Source organism: Felis catus, chromosome D3 (assembly GCF_018350175.1).
Source record: "Felis catus isolate Fca126 chromosome D3, F.catus_Fca126_mat1.0, whole genome shotgun sequence".
NCBI classification, from domain to species: Eukaryota; Metazoa; Chordata; class Mammalia; order Carnivora; family Felidae; genus Felis; species Felis catus.
Genome location: NC_058379.1, coordinates 10,625,454 through 10,641,988, shown reverse-complemented (window position 1 = coordinate 10,641,988; position 16,535 = coordinate 10,625,454). Strand labels below are relative to the sequence as shown.

At 56.0% G+C, this 16,535-nt stretch overlaps 1 protein-coding gene and 1 long non-coding RNA gene across 2 annotated transcripts in view; both read right to left on the bottom strand.

The window, feature by feature from the left end:
• The window catches only part of DTX1 (deltex E3 ubiquitin ligase 1), a 34,274-nt gene extending 28,795 nt beyond the window's left edge, over window positions 1–5,479 (bottom strand). The window contains exons 1-2 of the mRNA XM_023241443.2: window positions 5,276–5,479; window positions 3,876–4,790 (exon numbers count right to left, since the gene is read on the bottom strand). Coding sequence (XP_023097211.2) covers window positions 3,876–4,134 — 259 coding nt within the window. The 5' untranslated portion in view covers window positions 4,135–4,790; window positions 5,276–5,479. The remainder of the gene's footprint in view (window positions 1–3,875; window positions 4,791–5,275) is intronic.
• Window positions 5,480–12,759: 7,280 nt separating this feature from the next.
• Window positions 12,760–16,535, bottom strand: LOC102902475. The gene is made up of 3 exons (XR_006588149.1): window positions 15,396–16,535; window positions 14,177–14,526; window positions 12,760–13,487 (listed from the first exon to the last, which is right to left on the bottom strand). It is a non-coding gene; the product is annotated as an uncharacterized LOC102902475 (long non-coding RNA).

Here is a 16,535-nt window from a genome sequence, read left to right as displayed (position 1 = left end):
GCTCGAACATCACGTGGCCCAGGGTCACAGCATTCCCCCCCACACGTGGGCTTGGACCTGCAGGGCTTCAAAGGGAACCTCACCTCCCGCGGGGAGTGATGAAAACAGCCCGGCAGGAAAGAGGTGAGGGGGCACCGGCTGAACAAACAGCAGCCCCCACGGGACCGGGCCTGGCCTCTCTCCTGTGGTCCAAGCCTCACACCTGGGCTTCCTTCCGCCGGCTGCGCGACAGGCACAGAGACAGGGCGTTTGGGCGTCGGTGGTATACCAGCGGGTCGGTGCCGTGTGCGTGGGTGTGCCCACGCATACACACCTTGGCCCACACCGCGAGGGGTGTATTTCAGTAGAGGCTCTGACGGGTGTGGCAGGGCTGTGTTACCCCACGGGCAGGTTGAGAACACAACAGGGCAGGGGTTGGTGGGGTTGGTGAACGGTAGGCCGTGGGCCAAATCTGCCCATCGCCTGCGTTTGCACAGCTCGAGAGCTAAGAGTAGTTTCTACACTTTTCAATAGTTGGGGGGGGGGGGGGGACGAAAGAATATTTCATGACTTGTGAACATTATACAAATTCCAGTGTTAGGGTGCCTAACGAGTTTCGTTAGAACGCGGCCACAGTTGTTCATTTGCTGACTGTCTGTGACTGCTTTTCTATCGCCAAGGGAGAGGGTGGCACTTACAACACAGACAGTATGGCCCGCAAAGGCTAAGATATTTACTGCCTGACCTTGTCAGAAAGCCCATTGGCTCCAGTGTTAGGGCACTGGCAAAGCTGAGGCACACTGCCCCTTCCCTCCCCCCAAAATTAAAGTTTGGCTTCAGGGAGCTTATCAGGAATTTTACGATTAGAAAATCTAGATAGAAGCTGTGTTCATTTCAGTACATGTATGTGAGCTTTGGGTTTTATAGCTTTATAGTGTTTTGCGCGTGTGTGATGGTGGGAGTGGGGTGGGGAAGAAAGAGAGACACAGAGAGAGAGGGGGAGAAAGTGCATGCGAGGGAGAATCATAATCTTTTCCAAGATTTAGGACCTCCTACCCACTTCTTGTGCATCTATCGTATCTAGTACACGCGAGGCACATGGCGGGGGATTAGTCAACGTTTGTGGGATAAAAAAATAGGCTTCGTTCTCTCCATCAACCCAAATGAGTGATGCTCTCACTCATTTCACAGATGGAAAGTGAGGCCTAGAGAGCTGAGGACACCTGCTTGGGGCTCTTTCCTGGGCCATCAACAGTGAGGATAAGATGTCCTTTCTTGACCTGTGTCACTTCTGGGAGAAGTGGGGAACACAGAATAATGTGTCTGATGGGGAGGCATTTTGCCCCTCCCTCCAATGGCTTTCCACAACCAAGGTGCCCCCCTCCACCCCACAGGTTTCCAGGCCTTCCTCCCTTACTGGGGGGTCTTGGCAGGCTCCCAGGAGCCTGCTGAGGGATGAGTGGTTTTTTCCCTTTTCCGGCAAACAGGGGGTAGGTGTGGGTGAACCTGAAGCTGAACTTCTGGGAGATTCAGCAAAGCTGAACCATAAACGGGCTGCCATTGAGACTAAGGGGCCTGCTGAAAGGGGGAATGGAGGGAGTTTGGGGAGCTACGGGCCCAAGTGGGGGTGCTGGGATTAGGAAAAGGAAAGGGGCCTGAGACAGTGGGCCAAGGACCAGGGGGCCAACATGGCAGCCTTGGGTGGGGTTATCCCTGCCTCCAAGTGCCCCTCCCCACCCCCAGCCAGGCCCTGGAAAATTTCCACACCCAGAGCTGGCTCTGAACCTGCAGAAAGCCAAACACCAAGCCAAGGAGAAAACCCACTTCCTCCTGATGTCAGACCCCTGCCCTCCAGCAGAGAAGGTTAGAGGATAAACCAGATGAACAGGGCAGGGAACGCCTAGCATTTCTCACTTCTCCATCTGGGGCTCAGCGCCTCTCTGGAAGAATGGGCATGAGGGTTAATGGTGATTTTCTCCACCGTCAGGAGAAAATTCAAAGCCCTTTTCACGGCTGTCCAGGCTCTGCTCCAACCTCGGCTTGCACCACTTCTCCCTCACTTACTGCACTCTTAACACAGCGGACTTGAATGTACTCAGCTCCTTCCTGCCACAGGGCCTTTGCACGCACGGCTCCCTCTGCCTGGAACACTGCCCCACTCACTCATTCTTCATATTTCTGTTCAAACATCACTTCCTGAGGTTAATCTTCTGTCACCCACCCCCGTACACCGGGTTCATCTCATGTTCTCAGACCTGCAACCGATTATCTGTGCGTTACGTGACTGCTTGCTCCCTGGGACCTCCGGCGTAGGTCCTCCAGTGAACCTCTGCCCAGGACCCAGTCTGTCTTGGTCCATGCGTTTTTCTAGTGCTTAGCACAGGGTCTGACGCCCAGCGAGATCAATAAGTGATTGTATGACAGCATGAACGAATGCCTGGCACCACCAGTGACCACACTCAATGCCTGGAGCTGTGGAATCACAGATGTGCCGAAACCACGTATTAGGAATTCATCTGCGTCTCCACACTCGGTTAGCACCACTCTGTTAGCACCAAGCGATGTTCTCGTGCGTAGCTACCCACTGGAACTTTCTGTGATAATGACGGTGTTCTGGACCTATGCTGTCTGTCCAGTATGGTAGCTCTGAGACGCACGTGGCCATGGAGCACTTGAGATGCGGCTGGTGGGACTGAGGAACTGAATTTTAAAGTTTAATTTTAATTAGCATACATTCAAATAGCTGCATGTAGTTAGCGGCTACCGTCTTGAACAGCTCTGGAGAGCAGGGAAGTGTCCTACTATCTCCACGGCTGTTACGTGCGGTTCTGTCGAGCAGGGATTCGCAGGAACTCCCCCAAACCTCCCTCAGCCGGCCCCTGGGGTCAAAGGTGCCAAGGATTCTCTGGCAGCTTCCTTGAGGCAGGCACTCACCACCCCCCACTGCCCACCAAGCTTGTGGGAGACCAGCGAGCGACGGCCCCCAGAGACCTCCACAGGGATGGCATGCTTCCAGAACACGAATGCTGAGCGTGGACCTCACCATTTTTGTCACTATCATTACCTATCACACGACCACCAAGACGGCCACCAACCTCATTCTCCCCATCATTATTGCCCCATCACGCTACCCCCCCCCCCAAGACAACCACCAAATCCACAGTCAATACTATCATTGACATCGCCACCGACGCTGTCTCCATCACGGCCACCTCACCCCCTCCTTCCACCATTACCAACCGCCCTCACACCCCTCCCAACACCACCAACACCTGGAGCCAGTACAGGAAACCAGCCAAGAGTGTTGGCGCTCTGGAACTCAATTGCCTGGGCTTAAATCCCCGCTCTAAATTTTTAAATCACTTGGTTTCTGTGAGACTCAGTTTCTTCATCTGTAAAATGGGACTCCTAATAATAATAATAATAATAATAATAATTCAGTAGTGTTAGGATCTGTGATTGTTGGGAGAGAATCCAATGAGGAAGTGCATTGAAAGCTCTTTCCCGGAGTGCTAAGCTCTTCTAGGTTCTGGGCTCGGTGAGCGCGATTTTACTCGATCCTCACACAGCTGTGGGAGACACTGACCCACCAATTTTACAGGCGAGGAAACCGAGGCTAAGAGAGGAGCTGGAGCTCAGCCAAGGCCCTACCACGCATAGAAGAGGCCGGACTGGAACCCAAGTCTTGAGCTGGACTAGGCGAGGCTATCCCTTTTTTGGGGGAGGTGAGCAAGGCTGGGTCAGCAGAGCAGACTCCCAGGCTCCCTCCTCGGGGATGCCGCGGGGATTTTAGCATCCCACCACGAAAGGCGGTGTTTCGTCACAGTGATGGCGACCCTGTCCGTCTCGGCCTGGCCGGCCGGGTGGGTGGGGCGGGGTGGGGTGGGGTTGCTCACCTGTGTCCTGCCGAAACTGGTGCATGGACTGCAGGTCGATGATGTAGGGCACCAGCTGGGTATCCACCTGCCCCAGGACCACAGAACCACGGGCGTCCTCCTTGAGCACGTTCTCGATGTGGTGGCACACGGTGGCCGTGTAAGGCCGCCAGCGGCTGTGCTCATTTAGCCACTCCCACACCACCACCCGGGCCACATTCTGCGGTGGGAAGCCCAGCCCGTTCACGGGCATCATCACACCCTGGCCTGGCCTTGACATGGCCACTGCTGCAGCCGCAGGGGCCAGGACCCCGAAGGCCTCCTTGCGAACCCGGGGTCCTCTGTGAGGCCCAGAGGCCCCAGTTAAAGGAGCGTGGGGTGGGGTTCCAGGCCCCAAGGACCCCCGCCCCCAGCGCTGTCTCAGATAAAGGGTGCTGCTCTGGACAGCAAACGTCTTTTTCAGGATGGGGAAACGCTGCTCTAAATTCCTCGGTCCCCGGGGCTCAGCAAAGACAGCGAGGCAGCCGCCCCTCCTCTAGGTCCAGTCTCTTTCCTGCAGGTCTCCAGTCACTTCTTCCCAGCCAGCCACGCAGGGCCTGTCACCCAGGAGGCCCGGGCCAGCCTGCTGGCTCTGCGGCGCCCAGCCGGCCCTCTGCGCTCCCGACTGCGTCCCAGACCCTGAGCCTGGCTCCTGCGGGGCTGCTCGCCTGGTCTCGGGTCCGCCCCTCCGACGGCTCCTGCTGAAGGGGGCGTCCCTGTCCCCCCTGTTCCTGCTTCACACGGCGTCCTGGTAGGCCTGGCTGGCTGAAGAACGCACCGGAGAGGGTGCGCCGCGGACCCCTGGCCCGCCGGCCCGGCTGCGGCTCCGGAGCTGGGCGGGGGGGACGAGGGGGGCGGGGGCCCGTGGGCACGCCCCACCCCACTCGTGCTCGCGACCTGCCGGGAGACAAGAAGGGGAGAGGGCCCTTTAAGAGGAGAGCGCAGCACCCCCTCCCCCTTCCCGGGAGAGCGATCGGCTGAGAACAATGGGGAACCGATGGGGGGCTGGCAAGGGGGGCTTGAGGGGTCACCGCCCGCGTTCCCTCGGGGTCGGCCCGAAGGGAGGGCACGGGCCGCGGGCGCGATTTTCCGAGGCTCCACGCCTGCGGCGCCCCCTCCTCAGCTCCCCGAGCGCGCCCCTCCCCCGGGGCCCGCGCCGGGGCCGGGATGCAGGGCGCGCGGGGATGCGCGGGGATGCAGGCGCGGCCCAGGGCCCCTCGGGGGTCGCGTCGCCTCGTAGGCGAAGCCGGGAGCCGGATGGTCGCGGCTTCCCGCCCTGGGGGTACCAGCGCCCCCCTTCCCCAGCCCAGCCCTCCCCCGAGCGCGCGGCCGGCCCCCCGCAGGAGCCGGGGGTGGGGTCCATAAGCGCCCCGCGCTCTCACCGCCTCTCCGCTGTGCTGCCTCCTTCTCCGCTGGCGCTTCAGCACCGCCGCCTCCTGGGCTCCCCCCGGAGTGGGAGGGAGCCGCGGTCCCGCCTCCGCGCCCTTTCCCTCCCAGGCCCCGCGGCCGCCGCACGCCGGGGCGCTGGGCTTTCCGCGCCGACAGACTACCCGGCCGACCGACGGACGCACGCGCCGGCTCTGGACGCCGGGATCCCGCGGGTGGGAGGTGGCCGCGGCGGAGCTCCGGGGAGGGGCGGGGAGGGGGCGGAGAAGGAGGAAGGGGAGGAGACAGGCCGGGCCGAAGCGCCGCGGGCGCTGACAAGCGCATCCCGGGGGTGGGGGGGCCCCAAATCCTTGGCTAGCCCCCCCACCTCACTTTGGGACCCCAGGGGGTCTCCTGACCCCATGTGTGAAGCCAGGCTGGGAGGGGGAGGTGTCTGTGGGTCGCCTGCTTGAATCCTAGTGGCCTTCACATTCCAACTGCCCAGTCCAGGGCCTGGCACCCAGTAGGTGCTCAATAAATGCTTGAATTAATGAATGTGATCTGCCTGAAGGAAGATCTTTGCACATTCTAGGGCATAGCTTTCTCTTCTCCTTCCATTATTCTGGGGGAGGGGAGCGGGGAGGGCTAACAAGGCCCATTTCAGAGCCGAATGGAATCTTTGTGGAATGGGAAGTGTAGATACGGGAAGACTGAGGGCCAGAGAGGACAAGGACACGGCCAGGATCACACAGCGGGTTCAAGCAGTGCCCAGACACCAACCCGGAACTGACTCTTGTTTCGGCACCGCATTAGCCGGTTCGGAGCTCACCTCCCCAAAACACCCACCTGCTCCGGGTGAGTGGGATAGCAACAGCATCTTGCCCCCAAGGGGGGTTTAGGGGCCCCAGGCCGGGAGGCAGAGACCTTGGAGGGAGGTAAGATGAGGCCCTCCACCATCTCCTTCACAGATGTCTGCAAACAATAGGTGCTTCATAAATGCTGGGTGAAGGTCGGCTGGCTGGAAAGGAAGGCCAGCTCTCCTTCCTCTGGCCGGCTGGATGCAGCTGAGGACGCGCACTAGCGGCGAAGGGGGTGGACCACCCCTGTGGCCTGCGGGTGTTTAGATTAGGGAAGATAAAGGATGTGTCCGGGAACTCCAGCCGGGGGCGGCAGACCGGGGGTCAGCGGCCTGTTTGGGAGCCTGCCCAGAGCGGCCCACACTCCTCTTCCTCCCCAGGGCTGATGGCGATAAACTAGGTGAGGTCAGGGGCCGGCTGCTCAGGGGCGCTTTCCCAGAATCAAAGGCCGGTTCCCCAGCCAGCTGGAGTGACCTCCCCTCCCCAGGCCCCTGCTCTGTCCTGCAGCCCAGTGTCTATGGACTTTCCCGGATCGAGTCAGTGACTGTCTGCTTGGGCCTGCCATAGACTAAAGGGACTGGACTCTGGGATTTAGTCTAGGGTGGCTTTATGGGGGTCCATGAGGGCCCCCCTCCCCCGTCACAGACCGACTGATGTGTCCGTGCCTTTTTCTGGGAAGCAGGGCTCTGGCTTTCAGAGAGTTTTCTCAAAAGAGACTGTGACCCAAAAGATTCCGAGCTAGTGCTCAACAACCTTTCTGTTACAGAAGGGGATCTGGGGACCCCAGGGTGGGGAAGCAGCTAATTCAAGGTCATATGGAAATTTAGCAGCAAGTCAGTCGCATGACTCTGGGACTGTACAATGCTCTTTAAGATCTGATTGAATGCCCCGTCCTCCGGGAAGCCTCTCCTGAACTCATCCTGTCTTCTTCTGTGTTCCTTTGCCCCTACCTTGATGTGACCAGTCTCTATCGCAATTAGCCACTTCAGTGCTGTCCCTGCTGCAGGGAGACATCCATGAGATCAGGGGCCGTGTCTGATTCGTCGTGTGTGGTGTGGCTGGTGCCCATTACATAATGGTTAGCATTTATTGGGTGCCTATTATGTGTCTAGCACTTACATAATGCTAGTCTTCATAATTGCCCCACAAGGTAGGGAATATTGTCCTCCTGTTACAGATGGGGGAAAAAAAACACCTCCTGAAGCTCAAAGAGGTTAAGTGATCTGCCCAGGTTCCCACAGGGAAGAAGTGGCAGAGCTGGGGTTTGAACCCCAAATCCTTTTGCAACTCCCACAGCACCGCGCTGCCTCTGTGTTTGTTGAGTGACTAATGAACGGCATCCCGCTAAGGATCCGGTGCGGCACGGCCCTACTGGCTCCTCTCCCCTGGGCTGTGGAAAATCCGAAAGTGCAAAAGCCCTGCTCCCAGGGAACCCTGGGAGAAAGGGATTTCAAGGAGGGGAAAGGAATTTGGCCTTCCGGGAGCCACCATCCACTGGGGAGGTGGCTCAGACACCAGTGGAGAAGCCAACAGGACAAAAGCAATTAATCACAAGCTCTTTCAGGAAAAAAAAATTTGTATGCATGTATTACATCCCTTGAAAAAGCATTCCAGGGTTTTCTCTTCTGCGTGTTTTTGTCTTGCGTGCTCACGGCCACGATCCTAGCCGAGGTCGCACAATGAGATCAAACTGAAGAGTTGGAGGACGTTATTCTGCCACTTTTCTAGATCTCCGAGTTGTACGTCAAGTTTCAGGCCAATCGCACTTAGTTTAACCTGCGCACGAGGTTCACCACGATTTCCTCCTTCTGTGATAACTAGGATTTCAAGTTCTCCGACACAACCATGCTTCACCCTCACGGTTAGGAACCAGACGATGACTCTGGAGCGTGGCAGGCAGGATTGTGCTTTGCCTTTCTTCTTCGCCTTGTTGGCGCTCTTGAGAGCACCATCCAGCATGTTCTTGCGCGCCATTATGGTGGCACGGGAGGATGGCAGCTGGAGTTGAACTCAGTTTTTGTTCTCTCCGTCATCTGCTCATCCATTCACCCATCACTCTATCTATCTATCATCTATCTATTTATCTATCCCTCCATGCGTCCTATTCATCCATCATTTATACATTCATCCCTGCAAGTCTTCCTTCCTTCCTCCCATCTTTCTTTCCTCCCCTCCTCCCTTCCTTCCTTCCTTCCTTCCTCCCTCCTTTCTTTCTTTCTTTCTTTCTTTCTTTCTTTCTTCCTTCCTTTCCTTCCTCCCTCCCTCCCTTCCTTCTTTCCTCCCTTCCTTCCTCCCTTCCTTCCTCCTTTCTTTCTTTCCTTCCTCCCTTCCCTTCCTTCCTTCCTTCCTTCCTTCCTTCCATCTTTCCTTCCTCCCTCCCTCCCTTCCTTCTTTCCTTCCTTCCTTCCTTCCTTCCTTCCTTCCTTCCTTCCTCCCTTCCTTCCTTCTTCTCTTCCTTCCTCCCTCCCTCCTTTCTTTCTTTCTTTCTTTCTTTCTTTCTTTCTTTCTTTCTTCCTTTCCTTCCTCCCTCCTTCCCTTCCTTCTTTCCTCCCTTCCTTCCTCCTTTCTTTCTTTCTTTCTTTCCTTCCTTCCTTCCTTCCTTCCTTCCTTCCTTCCTTCCATCTTTCCTTCCTCCCTCCCTCCCTTCCTTCTTTCCTCCCTTCCTTCCTTCCTTCCTTCCTTCCTTCCTTCCTCCCTTCCTTCCTTCTTCTCTTCCTTCCTCCCTCCCTCCTTTCTTTCTTTCTTTCTTTCTTTCTTTCTTTCTTTCTTTCTTCCTTTCCTTCCTCCCTCCTTCCCTTCCTTCTTTCCTCCCTTCCTTCCTCCCTTCCTTCCTCCTTTCTTTCTTTCCTTCCTTCCTTCCTTCCTTCCTTCCTTCCTTCCTTCCTTCCTTCCATCTTTCCTTCCTCCCTCCCTCCCTCCCTCCCTCCCTTCCTTCTTTCCTCCCTTCTTTCTTTCCTTCCTTCCTTCATTCCTCCTATCCACCTGTAACTCTATCCATCTGTCCACTCATCTATCTGTCCATCCATCTGTCCAAAAATATTCGCCCCTGCCTATGGGGCAGACACTGGGCTATGTGCTAAGACACGGGAATAACCCAAACAGAATTGGTTCATGCTCTCCTGCATCTCGGAGTCTAGGGCAAGACTGAGACATGAAGCAGAGAATCATACAAAGTGTGATCACAAAATTTTGCAAGAGCCATGAGGGACAAGTTCAGGATATCATGAGGGTCTCTCACAGGGGTTCTACCAGGTCTCAGGAGCCCTGGAGGGCTTCTCAAAGGAGGTGACATTTTCAGCTACTCCCTGAAAGATTCAGAGTCTTAGTGTGGTTAAGTGGGGTGGGAGGGGGAGCAGAGGGGACACGGTTGTGCAAAGGCCCAGAGGTTAGAAAGAGCTTAGTGTGGGTGGGTTGCGATGTTATTTTAGACCAACAAGGGTGAGCAAGAGGAAGTGGCAGGGCCATGATGGAGGGCCTTGTAAGCCCCAGCATGGGGAATTATGGGAGGGGAAGCCCCACCCTCAGAAGCTCTGACTTAGGTGGCCTGGGGGCCCAGGCATCAGTAGTTTTGGCCAATGGTCGTTTCCCTGGACTCAGGGGATTGAAGCAGAGAGATGAATCAGCCTTTCTCCGGGAAATTAATAATAATAATAATATTCCAATAATACCTAATATTAGTCCTCAGATCTTGTTTTGGGCCATCCATTTGTTCAATCAGAAAATATTTATTGAGCACCTCCTATGTGCCAGACATGGTTCTAGGCACTGGGGAAAGAATAGTGAAAAAAGAGACAAAAATCCCTGCTGACATGGGGGTGCAGGTGGAGAGCGCTAGGAAACAAACACACAAGTAAAATACATAGTATGTCATGAAGTGTAACTACTATGGGGAAAGAGAAACCCCTCTTCACACCGCTGGTGGGGATGTGAGTGAGTGTGAAAGCAGTCTGCTTTTATCTTTCAGAGCTGAGCGTGTGCAAATCATTATTAGGACCCAGCCTCCTCCCGCGAAGTATGCACCCCGGGGAAATTCTTGCCCGTCTACAACAGGAGACACACGGCAGAATATTTCTAAGGCCTCTGTTCACGGTGGCCCAAACGGAGAAACCTCCAAGCGCCGTGTATGGGAGAGCAGACGAATAAATTCTCCCAATGCACTATCACACGGCAGTCAAAACGAAGGGACCATCGCCCCACATCACGATACGAACGGATCTCTGAAACAGAACAGCCGGTGAAAAATGTCCCATCACATAAACGTGGTTTCCTTTTCATAAAGTTAAAAGCAACTCAAGTTCTCCACGCGTGTTTGCAATACTACATCATGAAAAGGAAACGCGGGAAGAATAAATAGGGGATTCAAGGTGAGGATTTGGGTGGCGGGGTAGGACGCGGGGATGGGGGACGTGTGGTCAGATGTGGGTCGCCATCGAGATTCTAGTTTTTGTTTGGGGTGGTGAGTTCATGGGTGTTTGTTGCATTGTTAAAAAGGATCATTAAAAGCTGAGGAGAGTGGGTTACGAAGTCTTCTTGGATTTCGTGAAACACTTCAGTCTCCGTCGGGTGGTACCACACACACAGTGAGCAGCTGAGCCAGAGAAAGCCCAGCCTGGTTGACCTTGAGGCCGTTGCGTCTGGGATAAGGGGTCTCGACCCATTTCCGTTGTGGTGTCCTCTCGTCCTTGGATAACCTGGGGCAGGTGACTCCTGGCCACCTTTCCCTCTTCTCCAGCCCCTGGGCAGTCTGGAGGCAGGGCGGGCACACTCCATCCACCAGTCACTGTGTCCCCAGCACAGAAGGAAGGGACCCAGAGGAAGAACGAGGTCAGAGTCAAGGGTGAGCGGTTTGTGGTGGGAGGGCGGTGCAGCTCTGGGGCTGGTCCATCGGGGAAGGGAGCAGGGAAGAAAGAGCTCTAACTTTCTCCAAGACTCTAGTGTTCTTGGTTTTTTGGTTTTTTTACCCCTCTAGAAACCGCCAGCTCCTTCTGTGGAGGAGAGAACGGGAATGGCTACACAGCGCCCCCTGGTGGCCCGTTTTGGGCCGTTGCTCTCCTGCTGGAAGGACTCCTAGGGAATTCATTTTACCTGTTTTTAATGTATTATTGCGGTAAAAATGCACACCATAACATTTATAATCAATCATTTCTAAATTTTTAAATGTTTATTTCTGAGGGAGAGAGAGAGAGAGAGAGCAAGCATGAGCGGGAGAGGGGCAGAGAGAGAGAGAGAGAGAGAGGGAGGGAGATACAGAACCCGAAGCAGGCTCCAGGCTCCCAGCTGTCAGCACAGAGCCGGACGTGGGGCTCGAACCCATGAACCCCGAGATCATGACCTGAACCGAAGTCGGTTCGGGCCCTGGCAACCCCCACTGTACTTCCTGTCTCCACGATTGTGACTGTTCTAGTCTATTTGTCCTTTCAAGACTGGCTTTTTATCACTTGGCATGAGGTCCTCAAGGTTCATCCCCGTGGTAGCCTATGTCAAGCTTCCTTCCCTCTCGGGGCGGAAGAAGATTCCATTGTGTGTATACGTTGCCTTTGATGTACCAGTTGGGCCGTGGAGGAATCCTAGGGCAGCCTCTACCTCTGGGCCGTTGTGAATAAAGCTGCCCCGAGGGCAGGTGAGCCACTATCCCTGAGACCTGCTTTCAGTTCTTTCCAATATACACCCAGAAGTGAACTTGCTGGATCATTGGTGCTATGACTGAACTGTGCTCACCCCCCTCCCAGGTCATGTGTTGAATCTCTCACCCCCAAGGAGAACGTATTTGAGACGTGGCATACCTAAAAAGGGGGTACTCAAGGTTAAATGGGGCCATGGGGGTGGGATCCTCACCAGACAGGACTGGTGGACGTTTATAGAAAAAGAGGAAGAAACAGGGGCGCCTGGGGGGGCTCAGTCGGTTAGTCGTCAAGACCGGCTCAGGTCCTGATCTCACAGTTCACGGGTTCGAGCCCCACGTCAGGCTCTGTGCTAACAGCTCGGAGCCTGGAGCCTGCTTCGGATTCTGTGTCTCCCTCTCTCTCTCTGCCCCTCCCCTGCTCACGCTCTGTCTCTCTCTCTCTCTCTCTCTTTCTCAAAATAAATAAGAACATTCCAAAACAGAGGAAGAAACGGGGTTCTGTTTCCTCCCCTGCCTTCAAGTGGAGGAAAGAACACGAGCGTACCCCGCGAGAAGGGGGCCATTTACAAGCCAGGGGGAGACCCCTCGCCAGGACCCGGCCACGCCGGCACCCCGGGCTCGGACTTCCAGCCTCCAGGATGGCGAGGTCAACGTCTGTCCTTCGAACCACCCCGCCTGTGGCATTTTCTTCTGGCGGCCTGGGCTGACCGATACGATATGGGGGTTCTGTCTTTAATTTTTCGGGGAGCTGCAGCCACACCCGTCTTACATCCCCACCAACAGAGCACAAAGGTTCCCATTTCTCGGCACTCTCGCCCACAACACTTGCCATTTTGTGTCTTTCGGTTTTTTCCTTTTTAAAAAAATAACTTTGTAAAAATGCTTATTTATTTATGGAGAGAGAGAACAGGGGAGGGGCAGAGAGAGAGAGAGAGAGGGAGCGAGAGAGAGAGAATCGCAAGCAGGCTCCCTGCGGTCAGCACCGAGCCTGATGTGGGGCTGGAACCCACAAACCGCGAGATCACGAGCTGAGCCGAAGTCAAGAGTCGGACACTTAACCGACTGAGCCACCCAGGCGTCCCAGGGTTTTGTTTTGTTTTTTTTTTTTTTTTTTTGATAGTAGCCATCCTGGTGGGTGTTCCAGGGAGTTGTTTCTCCCGACCTTTCAGTGAGGGCTTACTGTGTGCCCAGCACCGGGCTAAGTGCCTATGTCATCCCTGTCACGATCCAATCCTCACCGGACCCTGCTGGTGAAGGCGTCAGCGCTTGTCCACATTTACGGATGAGGACACCGCGGTTGGAAGGGACAAGTGACTGAGCGCTATCAGCCGGCAAATGCTAGGCACCTCGACGGTTCGAACTTGGGTCCGTGTGACTCTCCGGCCCAGGGTCACGAGGACAGCTGGCGGTCACAAGAGCATCATCCCTGTGTGGGCACCGCCCTCTGCTCCTCACAGACATTCCTACGAGAGAGGTGCTATCATTATCCTCGTCTTCCAGATAAGGAAACTGAGGCGCAGAAAACTCAAGGGCTGCCCCAGGGCCACATGGCCACGAACGGGTACAGCCGGGGTTTGAATCTAGTGGCCCCTCTTGCGGTGACATGAGCGCACCGAGCTTCGCGAGTCTCGCCTACGAAAATCCAGATTTTCCCGAAGGAAACACGAGGGAGGCTCCGAGGTTGAGCACGAGAGGGACTGTGACTGACCCGAGGTGGCTTCTGGGCTTCCAGGAGCTGGTACTCTGGTCCTGGGTTCCCAAGGAAAGCCCAGGCATTACATGAGAGAAACCAGATTTGAACCTGTCTGCCTACCCCGCCCCCCCCCCTTTTCGGGGGGGTTTAACTTTTTATTTTAAATTCATTTGGGGCATACAGAGAAATTGTGAAGGATGCAATACATTCTTGTACACCCTTCACCCAGATTCTTCACATGTTAACATTTTTACCATATTTGCCTTCCCCCCCTCTCCCCCCCCCCACCTTCAGCTGATTGGATCAGGCCCACCCTCATTACGGAGGGCAATCTGCTTAATCAGTCTACTTATGTCAATGCTAATCACATCTAAAAACGCCTTCACAGCCACATCTAGACTGGGGGATCCAAACATCTGGGCACTGTAGCTCCAGAAATCACAACCTCAGACAACAGTGTCCAGAGCAGGAGGGGAGAAAGAAGATTAAAAAACTCTTTTCCCGGCCCGTCTCTCTCTTAATAAGAGGAAGACAGTCTTCCCAGAGTCCCTTAGCAGACTTCCCTTGCTGTTTAATTGGCCAAGCCTGGGTCACATGCCCACCTCTAGACCAATCACTGGCAAGAGGGCACTGGCTTAGACCAATCAAGACGCATCCCCTGGGACTGGCTGGATGGTTTGGGGAGCAAGGAAGAAGGGGGAAGTGACTGCTGGGTGGGCAACCAACAGTGTTGGCGGGTACTTACTGCTGTGAACTTCATCACGTACGTGGGGGGCGAACAGCGGATGATGGCTGAACTTGGTAGAGGCAAGGGTCCCACAGAGGAAGACAAGCATGGAGAGGGCTGGCTTGGGTCTCCTCAGCGGGATTAGTTTTCCTGGCTTGCCCGGTGCCCTTGGTGGTTCCCAGGATATCTGGAGGTCTCCACCTGGTCGGGGAGGCGGGGCGGCCCAGCTGCAGACGAGGAAGTGGCCGCCACCGGCTGTCGTCCTCTCTGGCGTGACAATCTGACTCTGACCCACGGCCGCCCCGCCTGGGCTCTGGCCAACCCGCTGGCACCTGGCCGGCCACCTGCTATTCATCTAGAAGCTGAGTCTGCAGGGGGAGACCACGGAAGACATATCGGGAGACTTTCCCAGCACGGAAGCGGGGGTGGAAGGGGAGAGGAGAAGGGGCTTTTGACCCCAAAGCTACCAGCCAGAGAGAGAGAGGTCGAGGATACACAGAAATGGGGTGAAAAATCCAATTCTCATTTACAGGACGCTCTCCTTTAGGTCTCCCCCCCCCCCCGCCCCTTCTCAAGAGCCCTGACCGCATCACAGGGTCCCTTCCACCGTGCAAGGTTGCATATTCATAGATCGTGGGGATCAGGATGCGGACAACTTGGCCCCACTATTCAGCCTATCACCGTCACCCGGTGAGGAGTGGCTGAGACCTCTGAGCCCCCACGCTGCCCCCTTTTCCTTCCCAGCAGGGCCACCACAGTTTCCGTCACTGACGGATCCCACATGGCCTTGCTCACGCCAGCGGCAGCGTGTCCGTGGATCCCGCGCTTTAGGGAAGGGATGGGCCCGCGGGTCTCACAGTCTGGGGTCTGCGTTGAAGTCCTGGCTTCCACCCTTCCTCGCTGTGTGACCCGGGGCAAGTTACTGCACCTCTCTGTGCCTCTGTTTTCTCAACCGTAAAGTGAAAACACCTGTCCCACCGGTGTGGCGCGTGAGGACCAGGTGGCTGAATGAATGTAGGGTTCTCGGGACAATGTCTGGTTCATAGTAACTGCCGTAGGTGTTGGCCAGCCTTATGCACGCGGGCACTTACTCATGCAGTCACGAAAGCATGACCTCCTGTCACTCCCCGTCTACCTCTGGGGTGGGCAAGTGTCAGGGTATTCAACCCCGGCTGCCACAACAGACAAATCTGGAATCACGGGGGCTGAACACACTCACGGCTTGCCTCTCGCTCACCTGAAGGAGGCTGAGGGCGCACACCCCTCCTCCCTCCGTGGACAGCACGCGTCCTCCGTGCTGGGCGCGGTGCGGGGAAGAGAGACACCGGACAGCTTTCCTCCATCGTGACCGGCTCTCATCTTGGAAGTGACACGTGGCGGGGGGGGTGGAGCCTGGGGAGGGACAGAGGAGGCACCTGATGCAGCCCGAGGGGACAGGAGACTTCAGGGAGGAGGGGACTAGCAACCGCAGCCTTGGACAGAGACCCGTCCGTGATGATCCCGGGCGTGGCCAGGGAGAAACCTTGCAGGGCGCCCAGGTTTCTTCAACTTTCAGGCTGGGATGCGGAATCGAGGTTTCGTCTGGAGGAAGAAGGATGGGGCAGAAGTGGGGCGATTCGTTGAGGTTTGGTCGACCTGGAGACTCTGGCGACCGGGTCCACTGACCCCTTGAACTTGGATCGGAAAACACATCTTTACTCTCATTTACCGCTAACTGCAGTGTGGCGTTTCTGTCCGCTACGGGCGACATAGCACAGACGTGAGTGTAGCGGGGGTTAAGACTGTGGCATCAGGGGAGATCGTAGATGGTTTATATCACATTTCGCCGGTCGGAGCCACGTCAAAAAAATACCGCGTTTACTCATCACTACGTTCAAATCATGAGAGTCATGAGGCTAGAATCTTCACTTTAGCCAACAACGCCCGATGGTGGGGTGAACCGGCGGGGGGCCCTGGGAGCTGCAGCTGAGGGAATCGGCCGGGCTCTTGGGTGGCATTGGTGACCCCTGTGGGTGGGCATCTTTCCCCAGGACCTGGGTCATTGTAGCTGCGGGGGGGGGGGGGCACCTGGCCCAGGTCGAATGGGGGCTGCAGCCTGGGTTCAAAGCTCAGCTGGGAAGTGAGTTTGTTACCACTCGAGAAGAATCTTTGGTTTTTGATCACCCTTGGCCATTGGAACCTTTGCTCTGTGCGAGCGGAGATCCACAGTGGTTCGTTAGCCCCCCAAAGCGGGGTTTTCAGGAGTTCATGCGGTCAAGTGGCTAAAAGCTTAACATCTGGAGGCAGACCGGCCCCGGGGTAACATCCCAGCAGCCCACCTACTGGCTGCAGGCCCTTGGACCAGGGAAGTGACTTCCCCGGCCCTCAGTTTCCTTGT